General features: G+C 39.2%; 1 protein-coding gene across 1 annotated transcript; it reads right to left on the bottom strand.

The window, feature by feature from the left end:
- Positions 1–2,108: 2,108 nt before the first annotated feature.
- MMADHC (metabolism of cobalamin associated D) lies at positions 2,109–16,938 on the bottom strand. Its single transcript, XM_072874073.1, has 8 exons — positions 16,807–16,938; positions 16,439–16,489; positions 13,697–13,841; positions 13,229–13,446; positions 10,596–10,701; positions 9,238–9,368; positions 6,139–6,225; positions 2,109–4,784 (listed from the first exon to the last, which is right to left on the bottom strand). The coding sequence occupies exons 2-8, from the start codon at positions 16,445–16,447 to the stop codon at positions 4,590–4,592; spliced, it is 891 nt and encodes a 296-aa protein (XP_072730174.1). The 5' UTR covers positions 16,448–16,489; positions 16,807–16,938; the 3' UTR covers positions 2,109–4,589.
- Positions 16,939–17,674: the final 736 nt, after the last annotated feature.

The raw sequence follows: 17,674 nt of genomic DNA, 5'->3' as shown, positions 1-17,674 counted from the left end.
CACATTTCTTTCAGTCCAGCAGGCAAACTGCACGGAGAGCTGCTCTGCTGCTGTCCAAGGGGGCAGCGGAGGGAAAAAAAAGAGCGTAACAAGTGTGCTCTGATGTCTCGGATCATACAAATCATATTGCCACTCCGTACTTACGGCAAATTATTTGAGCAACAGCACCAACACAGGCTCCGTACACCAAGTTCTTCCAAATTCATGTGGTTTTCCACTATATAACCAGATTTCTGCAATTAGTTTAGCCTGACCGGGCAGAAGCTTTTAGAGGAAGACAAGCTCACAGACCGAGCTTTATGTATGTTACTGTGACAAAGTAGCTTACATCCTGCGGCCTCACCTTTCTGGATCAGCTCCCTGGAGCTGTCAGGTTACAGCTGTGCTTTCCTGAGGCTTTATGAACCAGGGTGTCTCTTGTTGAATGACACCGCAATTAGCAAGAAAGGGCAACGAGCCTGCAGCCAAGATGGCAGTCAAAGACAAGGAGCCCTCTCCTCCAAGAGATGCCTTTGACCCTCGGGATTATTTTGAGAGTTTTTTTCCAGCCAGGTGGCTGCCAGTGGAAGGAGAATACAGTTCTTCACTGTTTATGCTCTTATAAATGAGAGCGGTTCGATTACCTGGCTTAGTTTTCCTGTTCTGTATAATGTATGCACAGTGAACATTAGTTTGACTGACAATTTTGAGGCTGCTGAGTAAAAAAGAAGCAACTCTTAATAAAAAGAGGCTTTAAAAGGACTAGGCATGAGGCAAGTCATACAATTATTTTGCTATTCTATTTCAGCTTTACATCACTAACAGTATTTTTACCCCCTCCACGTGACAGACTGTAGAGTGTTAATTTTTAACTCGGTAAATCAGAGAAAGACCAGTTTATTTGCTCTCTCACAAGTTAAGCGCAGTTGAATATAAAGCCACGTTCTAAAACCTGCACTGTTACATGAGGATGTGTCATGAATAAATCAATGAATTCACTGAACTGGAGCAAAGTGGTTGAGCAGAGGATTTAGAGTAGACTCCTCCATACACAATCCTCAACCTGTTAAAATTCTGTACTTCTGTCCTACCCACCACAAAATCAACACCGCAACTCTTACAATTAGCTCCTACTGTAGCACAGCTTAAATATGAACATTCATGGCACTGAAAACTGCATAAGCTTTCCACTTACTGCAAGCAGAAACGTTTTTGGTACTTGCTACTACGACATTTCTACCAGTAAAAGCTACCACTGAGTCTAAACTTTAGGAGCCTTCAGGTGGAAAGATCCCAATCACTGCATTGAAGACCTCCAGATACTTCAGGATTTCCCTGTACCGATTCAACCAACAAAGTAACATTTTCCTATCTCACTCCGCTCAGACATGCAGCGAGGGCTTTCGTCGTCACAGGACGGGAAAACACCTCTTTCCAGCTGCGAACTGGCCATTCTCTCAGTATCTTGTTCTGGATATTTACCACTACTAAACTGTTAAACCTGATTTCAAATTTATTTTTGTAACTTATGAAAATCCTGTCACCACTACTGTCCTTAGCAGCGATACCACCAGCTATTTAGGAGACTATGGTGGTGTAGAACTTCACTGGGATAGCAGCTCATCTAAGAGTAGTACTAAGATATTTTAGGAGAGAAAAAGACAACTCCGTAATTTTTCTCCTCACCTTTACTAGGAATTCTGTGGAAAGACATTTAGCTCAGTTCCTCCTATCTCAGGACACCTAAGTGACAAATATTTCACCTATAACATTTCTTTAGCCTTTTGACTACTACAAATAACGTATAGACTTGCACCATTTTAAGCATATTCTCCATGTATACTAATGTGCTTGCAAATGCAACTACACAAAGTTAGCACTGCTCTTGTGATGCTCAGCATCCCCACTTCAAATAAGTTTTTATGGAATTTACTGTAAAAAAGAAATTCTGGTATAACTACCGAATGAATAACATCTAGAAATTAATAGCCTCTCTGAATTAAGAAAAACAGTACTTCCCACCAAGCAGTAATCTTTGCTAAGGAGGCAGATGTGACCTTCCATACAATAGCTCTTCCCACATGTTTGTCTCTTTACCCTAGAAAGGAATTAATTTTGTAACAAGGAAAGTTGTTTTGGTTTTTATTATCAGAAGTACAGTTAATCACACTGTATTCAAGAACTTTTATTTCATAGTAGCAAGTTAATTAATACACAGTATAGCTCTTCTGATGTGAGGGAAGTAGAACTGAACAGTTCTAGCCTCTTTTGAGAATCAATACGTATGAGAAAATTTTATTTAGAAAAGTATCAGGAAATCATACCTCCCCTCAAATTCTGGCATGAAACATTAGTATTAGTGAAGTCAAGGCAAAACTGCCACTATCTTCAGTGAGATTTTGCCTCAGGTTGAAGCTGTTTGAAAAGCCACTGTAAAAGCCCTTTCCAGGATGAAACTTTAAAGGACATGAACTCAAAAACTAGCGTCCCAAGCTTAATTTGGATAGCTGCCCGACAGCTCCCACCCCTTGCAAAACACAGGAAGGCAAGTACAGCAAAGTCACCTGAAGAAAAGAAAGCATCAAGAGTCTTCAGTATAGTTAAAATACATGTGAACTATTTCAAATAATTTATTTCTCTAATAGTTATCCAATAAAGTTCTCCACAACAGTGTACTCTACTGTCCAGCGAGACACTAACCCTCTTTTATCAAATGTCATCACTGACAATTCGTGTTCTAGAAAATAATTGTATTTTGCAAACAGACAAGACACATTGCAGCTTCTCAAGCTTTTTTTAATCCTCTTTATGAGAATGAGAAAAAAAATCAATAAAAGACTTAAGTAATACAGCTTTCTTGGACAGTAGAGAGGAGGTCAAGAACTTGGGCTCTGGAAATACAGCCCAAATTCCATGACAAAGGGATAAACAAATCCTGCCTCAACAGCCATACACTTCAACCTTGGAATGTGCACAGGCTAGAGCCCACAGTGATGACAATGATGGCAGGTGAGCAAGATAACCTCTGAATTGCTGGCTTAGTGAGTGAATTTAGAGTAGACAGCACTCACTTCTCCAGTGGAAAGTCTTCCTCACTTCCACCTCCGTGATCCAAAGTTATGGGCTTGCAGCAATCATTAACAAGGACAGATACAGGCACTTGGTAAAGGATCTGGTTCTAAACCCATTAAAGCCAATAAGACGACTTTGGTGGTCACTGGCTTAGACCCTGAGTAGGGAATAGAAGTAGTATACAAACCTAGAACAAAGTTTTAAATCCATAATTGTTAATTAACTTTGGAAAAAGACACAATGATTAAAATCCCTAGCTATCTGACAGGAAGCTAAACCTCTCAGATCATCATCTTGTGCAGCCATTATCCAGACAAAAGTTGCACTAAATCTTGACTGAGTCAGGACTGAAGGATTCCCATTGTTGCGTGAACTGGCACAGCTACTGCAGTGGTGTATTAACAAATGGTCCTGATAACTGACTGCGATGAGATTAAAATCTAGTTTGTTAGTTAGTCTCTGTAGCGAGGCAGCTGACAGAGCTTTGGAATTTCACGTGCCTTGAATTTTCTTCACTATTCTCCCTCCAGTAACTTCAAATGACCTGATTGTTTTTATGATACCTGAAGAGACCGACTAGTTTACTGAAACCTTCCTGTTGAAATATTTTTATAATTGATCATAATTGCAATAATTGATCATAATTGCTCTTTGTGCAGGCATTTCAAAATTCCAGAGACAAGTCTAAATTGCATCCAAGTACAGGAAAACAATGATGATATCCAAGCACTGCCCTATTATCTTTTTTTTTTTTCCCACAATGTATTTAATGACCTCAGAAAGTTACAAAAGCAACTTTAAATTACATTTACATATATAAACTAATTAAATATATTTAGCTAACACTGAGAAAATAAAGTCCCAAGCAACATGAAGACAAAAAACATTGAGATGACTGATTCCACATTAATTTAAGACTTTTCACTGAGTCTCTGGATGTAGCAGTCGAGTGAACACTTCCCTACTGAAGTATTACTTGTAGTTAGAGACCACTGAAAGCTTATCTCATTATTCTCATTTTAGAACAGCAAATGAGTGATTAGTCCAGCATTAACTTCTGCAGTTTTTATTAAGTTCTATATTCTGGGAGAACAATTTTATTACTTATTCCACTTTTTTTGCCACTTATTTCAATAAGTGGCAAAATTCCTAGAAACTTCAGTAGCATCAGGATTTTTAATACTAAGAGCACAGATTTGTTAGACACTGAAAGACAAAATGGTTAAGAAGTGTGGCTTGTAAGATAATATTAAAAAAAGGATATGCAGATAGCTCTGTACATGTATGTTTAAACTCATTCAAGATGAAGGAAACTCACAGCTTAAAAATCGTGTGGCACACAAAGGTATCCGTTTGAATGTTGTCAATTAATATTCTAAGTCACATGCGGTGAACACATATTCAAAGACTAAAATAAATAACAGCTACTTTATTATCTAAGAATACTTCAAAGTGTGGCATTTCCTGACAATGCTTAGAAAGAATCATCAAGTAAAAGAAGGCAAAGGTCATAAGTACTTGTGAAACCCTGATGACTGCTAGTTTCCACTTAGTTTTCTCATGATAGGGCTGTCAGGTTCAGCATTAGTGAAAATGCTTCCTACGACCACATGAGTACCCCAGACGTTATGACGAATAACTTTGCAGCAGCCAAGATCATCAACGGAAAATCCCAAGTGGCGGTAGCGTTCATCTGTTTCAAACAGAGTGTTGTTTGTGTAAGGTCCAAAAAACTAGGTGGGGAAAAAAAAAAAAAAGAGAATTTTTCATGTGAACATTTCCAAGAACATTTGAAGTGTCAGAACTACCTCTTTTTAAAACAAAACTAAGCCCAGAAGTACCAGTTACATCTGTTGGAGGAAATTTTATGTACAGTTTTATTCATGAAATCTACACAGGAAACTAAGCAGAACACCTCTGGTTATACTGGTACCCCATATTTAAAGATTTCCCTTCGTCACTGACAGAGCGCTGAAGGCTTATCAGTGTGTTTGAATGTCTTATCATCATCCATACAAAAAACCTCAAGTGCTTTGGAAAGGTTCTCCTACTTCTACAAGCATTAAGGATAGAACCCTTCTGTGAAATAGCAAAAATAAGACTAGTACCTTTTCAATGAGGCCCCTATGATGCTTTGAGCAGCAAAAACATGCGTAAATTGGAAGCAGGTATTTAAGTTGCTTTATCTCAGGAGGAAGCTTCTGACCAAAAGCCTCTTCCTGACAAACAGGCTACTGGTAAGGACGTTACTACTGAACTGGAGCCCAAAAGACAGAACCCTACTTTCATCAGTCAGTAACTATTCCTTAAATGTATGGAATTTCTGGGAAGCTTTTAAGCACTATACACACGTTCAACTGCCTGCTCACCTTATAAACATCCCCTGTTAAAACTATTTGCCTCTGTTGACACAATATATCATTGCCTTTCATAGTGGTTTTAAATAAAAACCCACTAAACTGAACTTTGCCATGATTATGTTCAACTATGATATGGTTTTAACAGTTCTCAGACAAAAATACATCTATGCTCATGCTTTGATAGAAGCTTTCTCAATTCTCTCTTGTAAGTTTTAAGACTCTCTGTTTCACAGATGTCTTGGTAAGACACTGTGAGCTCCTCCAGAGAACTGGCGTAATCTGATAATGAATGCCAACACTGTTTAATAGGAACAAGCTATTCATATTTTCTATGTAACAAAGATATCATTAACTAGCGCAAAGAGACTTTTTAAAACCCTCCATCTACACAAATAGGTGCCAGGACTACCAAGTTACCTTGGGAGGGCATAATCAGCCTATTGTGCAGTGACCAAGAGCTTTTGGGCATAAAACTTCTACAATTATCTAAAATTCAACTTCATTGCTGAACAATGTTCTCCAAACTGCCAACTGCAATGACTGCTGACACAGTATGGGAGCTAGCTCAGGGTTCTTATCTGATCTTCATTTATGAAAGGAATTATCCTACGCTAACAGCTTTTGGGCAATATCAAAAAGTTGGATTTAACCCATGAAGAATACAAGTATCACTGCTAGTTAAGACATAGCAGTGTTCGTTGCATATTCCACACAGCACATAACTTACTGCCAGTCCTGAGGATGGATCAATGAAGTCAGCCCAATAGCCTTCAGAACAAATTGCATAGCAAATTTCCTTGGCACCATTAATGAACTTAAAGAAAATAAAGGGAAATAAGGATATCAAATGAGATATTTTTACATATATATATACACCTCAGAACACATATAAAATATTCTGAACGTGAACAAGCACAGATTTCTTTTGGCCTCTACCAATAAATGAGAAATTCAGCATACTTTCAATAAAAATATTAATAATATTAAGAGGATTAGAATTAAGGGCATACATTAGACTACTCCAATCATATCCGATTTAAAAGCGTTCCTTGTGCCAGTCAGGAATGGATTAGCAGCTTGTACAAGGAATAATGTAATTGCTTTGATTATTCATGCAGATTGCAATCATACCTGTTATCCTCTTTAAGAAGTCAACCATTACTTCAGGTATTTCTGTGTTATTTCCACGAGTTTACAGATCTCACCTAAACTCCACAAATTTGACACTAAATGTAGCATTAAATATATTTTTATAAATATATGAAAAACATAGTTTTGCTGTAAGGTCTCATCTCAGCCAACAGGACAGTATTATGTAGTTCTTCCTGCACTACAAATATTTAACTGCAAATTATTTTAAAGAATGTTTTAGTTTTGCATCATGATAGCAAACAGTTCCATAAGTACTTGACTTTTACACCAATCTACACCAATTGCCTTGTTGTAATGAACTGGTGGTCAGGATGAACAATGATTTCAAACTCTCCCACTATTTGACAATCAAAACTGTAGGTCATGTTTCAGTTACACTAGAGGACACCAGCCGATGTTCCTGAAAATAGTATCTTTCAATTAAGCAACATGCCAAGAAGTTCCCTGTTCTGTAACACATCAAAAACCTCCCTTCTCTGAAGAGACAGCTTAAAGAATCTACTTTTTTTTGGTAGCAAACTTTTCACATGAGCTGATTTGAGAAAATAAGCTTTTTTTTAAAAAAAAAAAAAATCTTTGGTGTTGAGTTGCAGTTATCTCTTTGTCAGATACAGAAGAAAATTCAGCCAGGTAGATTTAAAGCTGTGTTCCTGTATTCTGACATCACAACACAGGGCACAAAGTAATTACATGACCTACAGATTTAGACAGCACATTTTTTCCACAGATAAATCAGCAACAGGAGACCTCAGTTATGTGCTTTTAATCACCTAGACCAGCAGTTTTCAACCCATGTTATGAGGGCCAGCAGGGGCCCATAGAAAACTTCTGAAGAAGCATGCAAAGGTGAGAAAGAAAAAACCCACCACCAAAGTTGATGTGTGATGGTTCTAAAACCATCCATGCACTCTGAAAAAAACATGTCCAAGTACACAAATCTAAACAGCTGAATACACTGAGCTAGAGTAAACCACAAATAGAATTCACATAGCTTCCTCACAATGTGAAAGAAATTCCCTGATCTCATAAAAAAATAAATATTTCTAACTTCAGAATAAATATAATACTTTACTTTCCATTATAAAAATTGGACTGTTCTCTATAATTAGTTCTCTTAGCAGCTCAAGGTTTCAAATTCATAGAAATATTATTATAGTTACTCAGCTTCAGGCCCTTTATGGTCCAAAATAAGGGAAGTTTATCCTTTACAGTAATTTGTTCTGTATTCTGAGGTTTGATGGCTCTGATGTTTAACTATGTTTCAACTGTAAATTAAGTCACAAATATAAGTAAGCCATCTGAAGACAGCATTTTAGGCATTACATTTCCGATACAGTACATCTTTTGATCCAGTGTTGCAACAACCCCTCAGCAATCACTTAAGAGTGCAGTTAATAAACACTTGAGATTCAGTACTGTAAACATTTAGATTTGGCTGTACATCACCCTCATTACTTTAGCACAAACCTCTCACATTAAATTAGTATTTTTAAGATTACTTCTAACCATCTATGAAGAAAACAAACAGGCCATTTTCTTGTGAATTTGCTGTTAGTAACCTTTAGACCGGGAGGTTACATCCAACATCCTAACACCCCTACAATGACTATATTAGACTTGACAGGGAGGTGCACAAGGAAGAAAGATGCCAATTAACATATAATTAGACCAGATTACAACGCCAAAGACCAACAGACCATAAATAATTCAAAGAGAAGAACACACTAAAGTGAAGGGAATTTTAATTTGTGTGTAATCTTTATGTTGATCCTTCAGACTGCTTCTTCCTTTTTTTGTGGTAACCCTTACACTGCTTTATACAGGCCACATTTGCAATTTACAGCATTGAAAAGGACATTACCAGGCTATTTTCAAACATAAATATGACCCTCACTATACAGATGAAAATCCCACAGGATGGTTTTTACTAGTTTTAGAAAAATTATAACAAATAATATACAGAAACGTTGTATTTTAAGGTGCTAAGAAAAGAATGCCAGCGGTGGTGAACAGTGACACCCGCTGGAGTACACCAAAAAAAATCTGAAGAATGTGAAATAAAGCGATTTTCAGAGAGACCTCTAGTGGCAACAGAACAAGATGACAAAGTTCATGAGGATGGTTAAGATGTAATAAATATAACTGATATCCAGGCTAAAAGCATTAACCATACCCATTATCAGAATGGAAAAAACACACCCAGAGCAACCACTTTTTACAAGGATGCGCTCATCGACAGACTCTGTACTGGAATCTCAATTCCACCCCAGAAAAACAGAGCAAGCAGTGAAATCCTATAAAATGCTCTGTAGTAAAGCTGAAATAAGGTGAGAAAATAGTTGCTGCCCTTTAGCTGCAACAGGACAACAATCAAGTATCTTTATTAATTTACTGTAGCATTTTACAACATTTTAGCATACTTTTCACTCAGCCCACTATAAAGAATTTCATAGTTCTATGAGACATTTCACGTAGAGTAGACAAAAAGCTACAAAGCTGGGAGAAAAGTTATCTCCATTTTATCATTAAGAGAACATAGGATTAGCTCAAAAATGCTCTAAAAAGAAAGACGGTGTATTACTACCAGAGCTAGAAATGGACCAAAATACGGACATAGTTCACAGGAGATTCATCTACAAACAAAAATAAGCTGATGCTACTGCCAGCTACTTACATTTTCTAACAGCATTTCTCTCTCATCCTCCACTTCTTGACTCCATACAGTCATATCATTTTTAGTCTTCTGGGTGACAGTTAATACTGTTAAAAGGTTGGCATTCACTTCTGGAAACATTGACTCAAAGTCTAAAAAAAGTGAAACCAGCATGTTATGGCTCTTCCATTTTACTTATGATTTTTCAGTTTTAGACAAACTATTGACCCTACTTTAGAGACTTCCTTTCATTTAAATCCAAGATAGGTGTGTGTTTTTCATGGCAGATCCAGCAACCAGCATGCTGGTTTGAAATGCTGATGTTGCTTTTGTGGAAACTAATGCACCTTGGTAAGGTCCTCTTAAAAGCAACTTAGGCAATGGAGCTTGCTATTTCAAGACCTCCTATTTAATTGCAAGATGATAAAAGTCCCACTACTCTGCACACTTCAGAATGTGGAAACAAGTGACTTTCTTTGCAAAGATATAACACCAAGTATAGTAATATTTTAATATTTTGAACACCACCATGGTTCTGCACACACTTAAGGTGAGAAGACCCTTATTTTCTGGCTAAGCCACGTTACATGATGCACATGCATTTTTACATTAAATCTTTCAGTAGAAATGCCTCAGATCTACTTCCTAGGATATGACAACAGACTCAGTATCAGTAGTGTACTACAGGGATCTTCCCCTGGGGCAGAAAAGGCCCAAACCCATCATGATTCTCTCTACATCATCTATTGGACCACAAACAGGAATGCATGTGAAGCACTGAAGTCATGATGAGGCTTCACGGAGTCTTGTTTTCAGTGTGGGAAGGAATTAAAAGCCCAAAGGTTTGTTCTTTCTTACTCTCTGAAAAGTATGCTCTCTTCAGCAAGATTTCAGCCAGATTTCAGTCTCTTCTCTCTTTCAGTATACCACTTTTATAACAAGAAACTTTTATTCCAATCATTTCCTCCTTCAGCAAATTAAAGAAAGATACAAACCCAATGCTTTCAAGTACTTTCATAAATTCAATTCGCTATTTTACTAAGAAGCAGTGCCAAAAGACTTGATTTGTTACAAACTGGTTTTTGGATGGTGAATTAGCTCCAGAATCTACCTGACACTAAAGAAGCAGCTGAAAGTTACTCCCGGCCCCAGCTCATCTTGAATTTAAATGGCACTGAATTTTATGAGATACAAAGTATTGTCAACAGTGAAGTTTCAGTTTTCATTTTATAGCATGTATTTTTCTTTTGTAAAATACTACCTCTGGATTACCCTTTTCTATTACACGTTCTGTGGCATCAGTTACATCAGAGCATTTACTTACAGATTTTTACATTTTAAAATTATAATTTTTTAGCTATCAAAAAAAGTGAAAATACCTTTTCGTAACAGTTCAGGACAAGCTTGTACTGCACATTCTACCTTTGCATTTTCAAAGTAAGTTTCAGCATTATTTATCTGCTGTTTCTGTGGAACATCAGCACCCTGAGAAAAACAAAATTTATAACTTCCCCATTCATTAATACGTAACAGGATAACTTTGTACACCAGATTACGTTTTTGTGACTATATGTCCATTGATACACCCAAGCAGTTTCACAGAAAGATCATTTCCAATGAGACTTAAAATTTGTTTTTCAAATATTAAAAGTGGAACACATACAGGTATAACCTATTGCTTAAACTGATACAGAAATTTTAAGCTTTATATATTATTGTAACCATATTATCTCAAAGCCTTAACCAATACAGAAATTTTTGAAAAATATCCTTCTGAAACAACAGCCTCAAGTATTCAATACAACAGCAATTGATAGATTTCAGACATACACACATTACCTGAGCCAGAATAAAACTTTAAAGTTACACAACAGTTCTAGAGCTCTGAACTATCAGTACGTTTAGCTTTACCTGTTTTGAAAAGCAGAACAGTTTTCCAATAACAGAATTTTTATTCTTTACAGTTTTTTAGTTCTACAGTCTCTAAAAAAAACCAAACCAAACAACCAAAACCAACCCAAAACCAAAAAACACCCCCAGATTTTTGTGGGTATGTTACAAATGGAGCACCTGTACATTAGATATATAGCATTTAAGCTTAAAATGCCCTTATGAGGGTAATAACAACAGCTGCCTCCTTTGGGATAGCAACTGTTATGTAATAGGCATAAAATGCCTTAATACAGTTTTTCTAGCTCTAGTTATGCCATAATTTACAAGGAATTTCAGTAAGTTTCTCTAAGACTGAAATTACAAGGTTGAGTAGTACATTAAGTCCTACCTAACACCTGTTTGTATCTGAAAGTTCTCTCTAGAGAAAACTGTTATACTGAAAACACTGCGTGGCTAGCATCTTTGTTCTAGAAATTAACGTTCAAGAATAGCAAAAAAAAAAACCCAGCAAAAAAATAAACACAACAATAGACAAACAACAGATATTCACTGCAGTTTCAATACATATGTTTCCACATAAATCTTGCATTATGATTGCAAAGCCATTGGGACAGATCAGTTGGTACTTTAAGCCTGACAAACCACACAGTTATGCTGGTAAACTTCTTTTCTTCCTAACTATAAGATGTTTCTCTTAGTAGAACGGTAGTTCATTGTGATTTCTTGTCTACTACTCCCATTCTAGCCAGCTAAACACCACTTACACAGTACACATACTTAGCAGGTATGCTATCATCAAGAGACTATGGCCATTTTCCAAAGATCGATATCACTTTCTGATATTGATAGGCTGGTAGGCCCTTTTACTCTGCTCAGATGAAACAAATACATCAATCTCGGGTACACAGAGGTCGAAGAAGTCTGCCATTTCTCCAACTGGTTCAAGGACTGGTGCGTGAGGTTCAGCAGCACTGAGCTTTTCTCCTGCTTGCTGCAGCAACCTATGGGAGGTTTCTGTATTCAGCTGATCCCATCATTCAAATTTGGGTCCTTTCCTAGGATGAGTGGTTTAACATTTTTGTTAGCTAAATGCTGTTCAGGGATTCCTAAACACTACTGGTATGAAGCAGAGCTGACTCTTGTTGACTTTCTGAATACCAGTTGCAAGACCTGCCTCTGCTCTTTCCAGTTTCTCCCTTCCATTTTGGACAGTAACAGCTGCACCAGGCATTTTATTATACAAGCCATCTTGCTAGAAAGCAGACACACATTCAGTGCACCTGGTTTGCACTAAATGAACTAGACTAGAATTTTCTGTTGGGCTTTTAACGGAAAGTAGGATCCATACAAGCTGAAAACAGAATCTGGGGAGCTCACCAGAAGCTTATGTTTTCTGAACACTTTGGAATTCTATGAATACAACGCTACATTTACAAAAAACACTATACAGCATTTTTACAATGGCGATTTGCTAGCTGACTTCCAAAGTCTGAGCATGTCACAAACTCAGAGAGCCTGGAAAGTTGAGTCAGCAGCTAGCAGCAATAAACATTTGTTGAAACGTTGCAATCACACTAGCGGTTATCAAGCTGCTTGTTGTTAATAATGCATCTGACTCACTGCAAGCTCTGCCATCGCCGAAATGCAGTCTCATTGTGAGACTTGAGGTACGTTGATCTGCTTCTCCTGCGTGAATTCGATGGTTGTCAGAACTAAGCAGGCAGATCTAAACACTGTCCAAACTATGTAAGTCCAGATCCTTTAAATGAAATACGGAAGAAACTACCAATTCCATTTGATAAAAGCTGGTGATACTTGGTAAACTGCAAGTTTTGAAACTGAAGTTTTGTTTTCCCATATCCATATAATTAAGTCACCACCAAATGCTATTTCACTAAGCACTGCTTAGTCAAAAAAACCACACCCTGAAATATTTCTTCCTCCTAAAAGAAAAAACTTCAGCCAGGGTCTTATGTAATCTCTCGCTCACCCCAGTTGAAGTTCATCTTTCAAAACCATCTAGAAAATCAACGTTATCTTTTTTCAGGAGGAAGAGAGGTTAGTTATGTTTCTCTTGGACAAGAAATATCAGTTTCACACAGAAGCAGCCTGTTCTTACCTGAAATTCATTTATGTATTGTGCCATTACAAATTCATGCCTTTCACTTGCTGAAGGCTCTGCTAATATATCAGGCAGACTTTTTGAAACTTGGCTTTTCTTCTGAGAAGCAGTGCCATTTAGGTGACAGTCAAACCCAATATTACCAGGCAACTGGAACCTCTGGTCCTGAGGACCAAATGGACCCATTACTTCATCTGGCCAGACAGTTCTTGGACCTGCAAAAGTCAAGGCCTTGCTTTAGTCATCACATCTAAAAAGAAAGAAAGAAAAAAAAAAAGAAGAAACCCCTCTCCCATACAAATATCGGTATTTGATCACAATCATACATAACCAAAGTAACCATAACACACAAGTAAAAGTAAGGGCCCTGACACAAAAAGCACACTTCAGCATTTCCAAATTTATAGGGGGTGCAAAGTTCTGATAGCACATGAATTCAAAGAAAATGAATTTGCTTTTTCTTACATAAATCAGGAGGTGTGGCAGCAACATGAGGCTCATCTGAGCCAGAGGAACCTGCTGTAGAAAAAGCCTTGGGATTTACAACTCTTTTGACTAAGGAATAAAACCCTGGTAGGTAGGTGACCAATCTTGCTCTGTTACAGAGCACCTGAGAAGACAAAAACAAAATAAGTATTACATACTGCTAGCAAAAATACTAGTTTAAGTACAGCTTTGTGGATCACAGAAGAAATCCTCACTTGATAATTAAATTACAATTTTAATTATGATCAACTGTGTTTCTGTAAAATCAAGTTTTTAAAGTATTTTATTATTGCTTTTACATTTTACTAGTCATAGTATTCTAAGTAAAGGAAAAGCCTCAAAAACACTTATTGAAAGGCCTTCTCATGTGAGGAAAAAACACTGAAAAGTTTAAATAGCACCACTGAAACCCCACAACCTAAACTAAGTTATGGACAAGGACTGTTTCCATTATTATTTCCATGCATGTCATTGTTTCCATGATTGCCACAATCCAATCACAGGACTGATTATCAGAAATACCTAGAAGTATTGTTAATGAAGTAAACGCTGATATCCAAGACGTTTGCCCTGAAGGCTAGCAGAAATGTTAGCCAGCCTATATTCCTACTTCTTAAAAGACTGGAGGGAGACACAAGATAGCATCACTCCAAATAAATCTTGTAGCTTTCATCCAGAAGCATGCACACATGTACTTACACATATTTCTTTGCCAATAAAGTACACATACCAACAGCTCTGAACTATACAGGGAGATACGCATATCAAAACAGGTAGGTATGGTAATTTCAGCTTCTTTCTTTTGCTTGCAAAATCCATAAGCATTTAATGTGCAAAACTTAAGTTAGGGCAGCCAGTGTTATTTAGATTTGCAAACTCCTTGCATTCACATATTTATACACAAGTGTTATTGCAAACAAGATCAGCATCACGGGCAAAATGCCAGTAAGCCATAAAGCCTTTATGAATTCCATAGTCTTGGAACACACCAGAAAATCTGCTTCACACCACAGAGACACCACAGAGTTGTACTGTCAACACAACTTTGAACTGCTGAGGATGATTCTATCAGAAGCTGATTCAGCCACACAGCAAACAGAAAATGATGCAATGCTATCTCCCTGAGCATGCAAATGGTCTCAACAACAGGGCTCCAAAGAGCCAGTAGCTCCTCACCACAAGGATTAACTCTGAGGCCCAATGATGGTATCGTAAGTAGTAAGATGAGCAACTGTTACTGGGGGTTTTTTGTGGGTTTTTTGTGTTTTGGTTTTTTTAAACAAGAAATATCCAGGTGATGTGATTAAACTGAGAAGTCTGATCTATTTTTTATACTTTAAAAAGACTGACAATTTTCCTGATGCATTTACACACACATAGCAGAAAAATAACCAATCATATACTCAAAATGTAGAGTCAGAAGTATAATTTTAAAAAATGAGACTACTTAACTCTAGCATGAAACTACTAATACTCTTGACTACAGTTGCACAAAAGCATGCATTACTGGAAAATATAAATCCCACCTGCCACAGCATGCGTGCTTTCATAAAACTTTATTTTCCAAGTGAGGGAAAGAAATTCATTTGAGAAACTGACATAAAGGGATTTTCCTTAAGTGCTGTATCCTTGCTTCTATATAAAGCTTATGCGTGTGTACGCTCAATATGTATGCAACAAGGTTACTTCAAAAAAAAAGTGAGAAAATGGTACTATTTGTATGTTTAAGATAAAAACTCTATTCAAAGTATCGGGACCTAAGCCAGTAAGCATCAGTTTCTTACATATCACCTCTGCATAAACATACAATGTCTAATAAGTTCTACCAGCATCACGAAGACTCAAATGCATAAAGGCATATTTGATTTTCTGATTTAAATCAAGTATTTACCGTTAAGCCTGTAAGCTGTCTAGTTCTAAAACACCGCTAGGTTTAAAAAGTTCCCATAACAACAACAAAAGTCTGCTGATTCCACTTAAATGATTTTTTTTCCTCTATTATGTAAAAGCACTATTGAAATTAATTTTGGTATAATGATTACATTGCAGATAAAACAGATGTAAACAATTACAGCTGACACATAATTACAAGAAAAGAGCGTTTTTTCATATCATCAGGATCACTTAACATGGAGATGTTAGCGTTAATTACAGATATGTTGACTGAGCTCACTTATGCAAATATTTACATACCTAGCATTACCCCAGGGAAAAAATACCGCTGAAATCAATAAATTATTCAAGTCTCCATGGCAAGACTAAATCAATAGTGTTTTATTCTTCAGTCTGAAAGTACTCTGGTGAACCTGCCTGCTTCACCTTAACTCATGACATTCAGAAAAGAACAACCCCCAAACCAAACAGATCCTACTTAATCCTCAATTCGAATATTGCCATGATATCCACAGAAATCGGCTTCCAAAACTTAGATGGAAGGATGACGATACCACTGCCTTCTGATAAAAATGTACCTTGGTATAACTGAAGGTTTTAGCAATTACTCCCCCATACGCACAGTGATTTAAAGACAGCTTTAAAGGGGAACTAAAACGCAAGCGTCCCGCATAACACGGAGAAGCGCTCTCCTCCGACGGCGCCGGTTTGTCTTCTCATCGGGACGAGGCGCAGGGCCGGGTTTACAGCCGCCTCCCTACCGCAAACCGGCGGAGACGGGGGCCGCTACGGCGCTGAGGCCCGGAGGCGGGGCCCTGCGTTACTCACATTGGCCATTGCAGACGGTGGGCTCCCCCTCGCCTCACGGCCCGGCTGCCCCTGGAAGAGAAACCAACGCGCTGGTCTCCGAGGCACCGGCCGGACCGGGGCTGCCCGCGCACCTCCCGGCCTCGGAGCGGCTTCACCCCGCCTGGCGGGACCGGACCGGCGGGGCCGATCACCCCCACGGCCGCCCCCCGTTTTCCCGACAACGCTCCCACAAGGCACCGCGGTGCTGCCCGCTCGTTACAGGCCCGGCCGCCCGCGGCCGAAGCTGCTACCGGCAGGCAGCGGCAGGCGACGGGAGGGGAGAGGGAAGCACCGCGGGGCCACCCCAGAGAGAGCACCGGAGACAGCGGAACCGCCGCACCTCTCACCTCTTCCTGCAAAATGGCGCCGGCCGCCGTCCCCCGGCGCACCCGCGCGACGGGTGCCCGCCCCGTCCGTCCCCAAGCCGAGCGAGCCGATCCACCGACACCCCGATTAGCGCGTCGAGGGAAGCAGACAGAGACAAGTCGTTCGGCGGTCGATTGCTTGGGGCCGAGGATGGGGCGGGGCGAAAGCCCGCAGGGGAGCGGCGGCGGCTCGGCCCTGCGGGGCGGTGTGTGGGGCGGGGGCGGCCCCTCAGGGCGGCCGGGCCGGGCCGGCGCACCCGAAGCTGGTGTTTCTCCTTGTCTCGGCGCGGCGAAGGTTGCCCATGGCTGCCCCTGCGGAGGCTCCTCAGGGTCGTGGTGTCAGCAGCGGCAGCGGCTCGCCTGTTGCCGGCGGTGCAGTACCCCTTGGGTGCACCAGGCGTCAGTCACGTAACGTAAACCGGGCTGCCATTACTCACCCCCGCACCCCCGGCTGGGGCTTTCTGGGGCCGGAGAGTACAATGAAGTCGGAAATGAATAAAAGAGGGGGTGTTGTTATTGAAGAAAATACAGGGGGAGCTTCGCAGCCACCAAAAGGCCGCTGGGCCCAGGGATTTCCGGGAAGGTCCGTGAGAACGAGGAGCATAAATGCCACTTCTGCTAATAAAATTGGACCTCCAAGCATGATATGTAGTTCTCTCAAATAACTGTTTTACAAAATAAGAATAAACCCCTTCTTCAATGGACCATAGGCTTTTTTCCCGCCCTTCGTTGTGGAAAGGCTTGTTTTTCCACCTTTTCTCCTTGGGCCTACTTATTGGGATGCGGGGTGAGGTTTGCTTACAAAGCCAGCTTTTATTTAAAATAAACTTTTCCATTATGAGCTAGATTG

Source organism: Ciconia boyciana, chromosome 10, assembly GCF_034638445.1.
Source record: "Ciconia boyciana chromosome 10, ASM3463844v1, whole genome shotgun sequence".
Taxonomy (NCBI): Eukaryota; Metazoa; Chordata; class Aves; order Ciconiiformes; family Ciconiidae; genus Ciconia; species Ciconia boyciana.
This window is presented reverse-complemented; position numbering and strand designations above follow the sequence as displayed.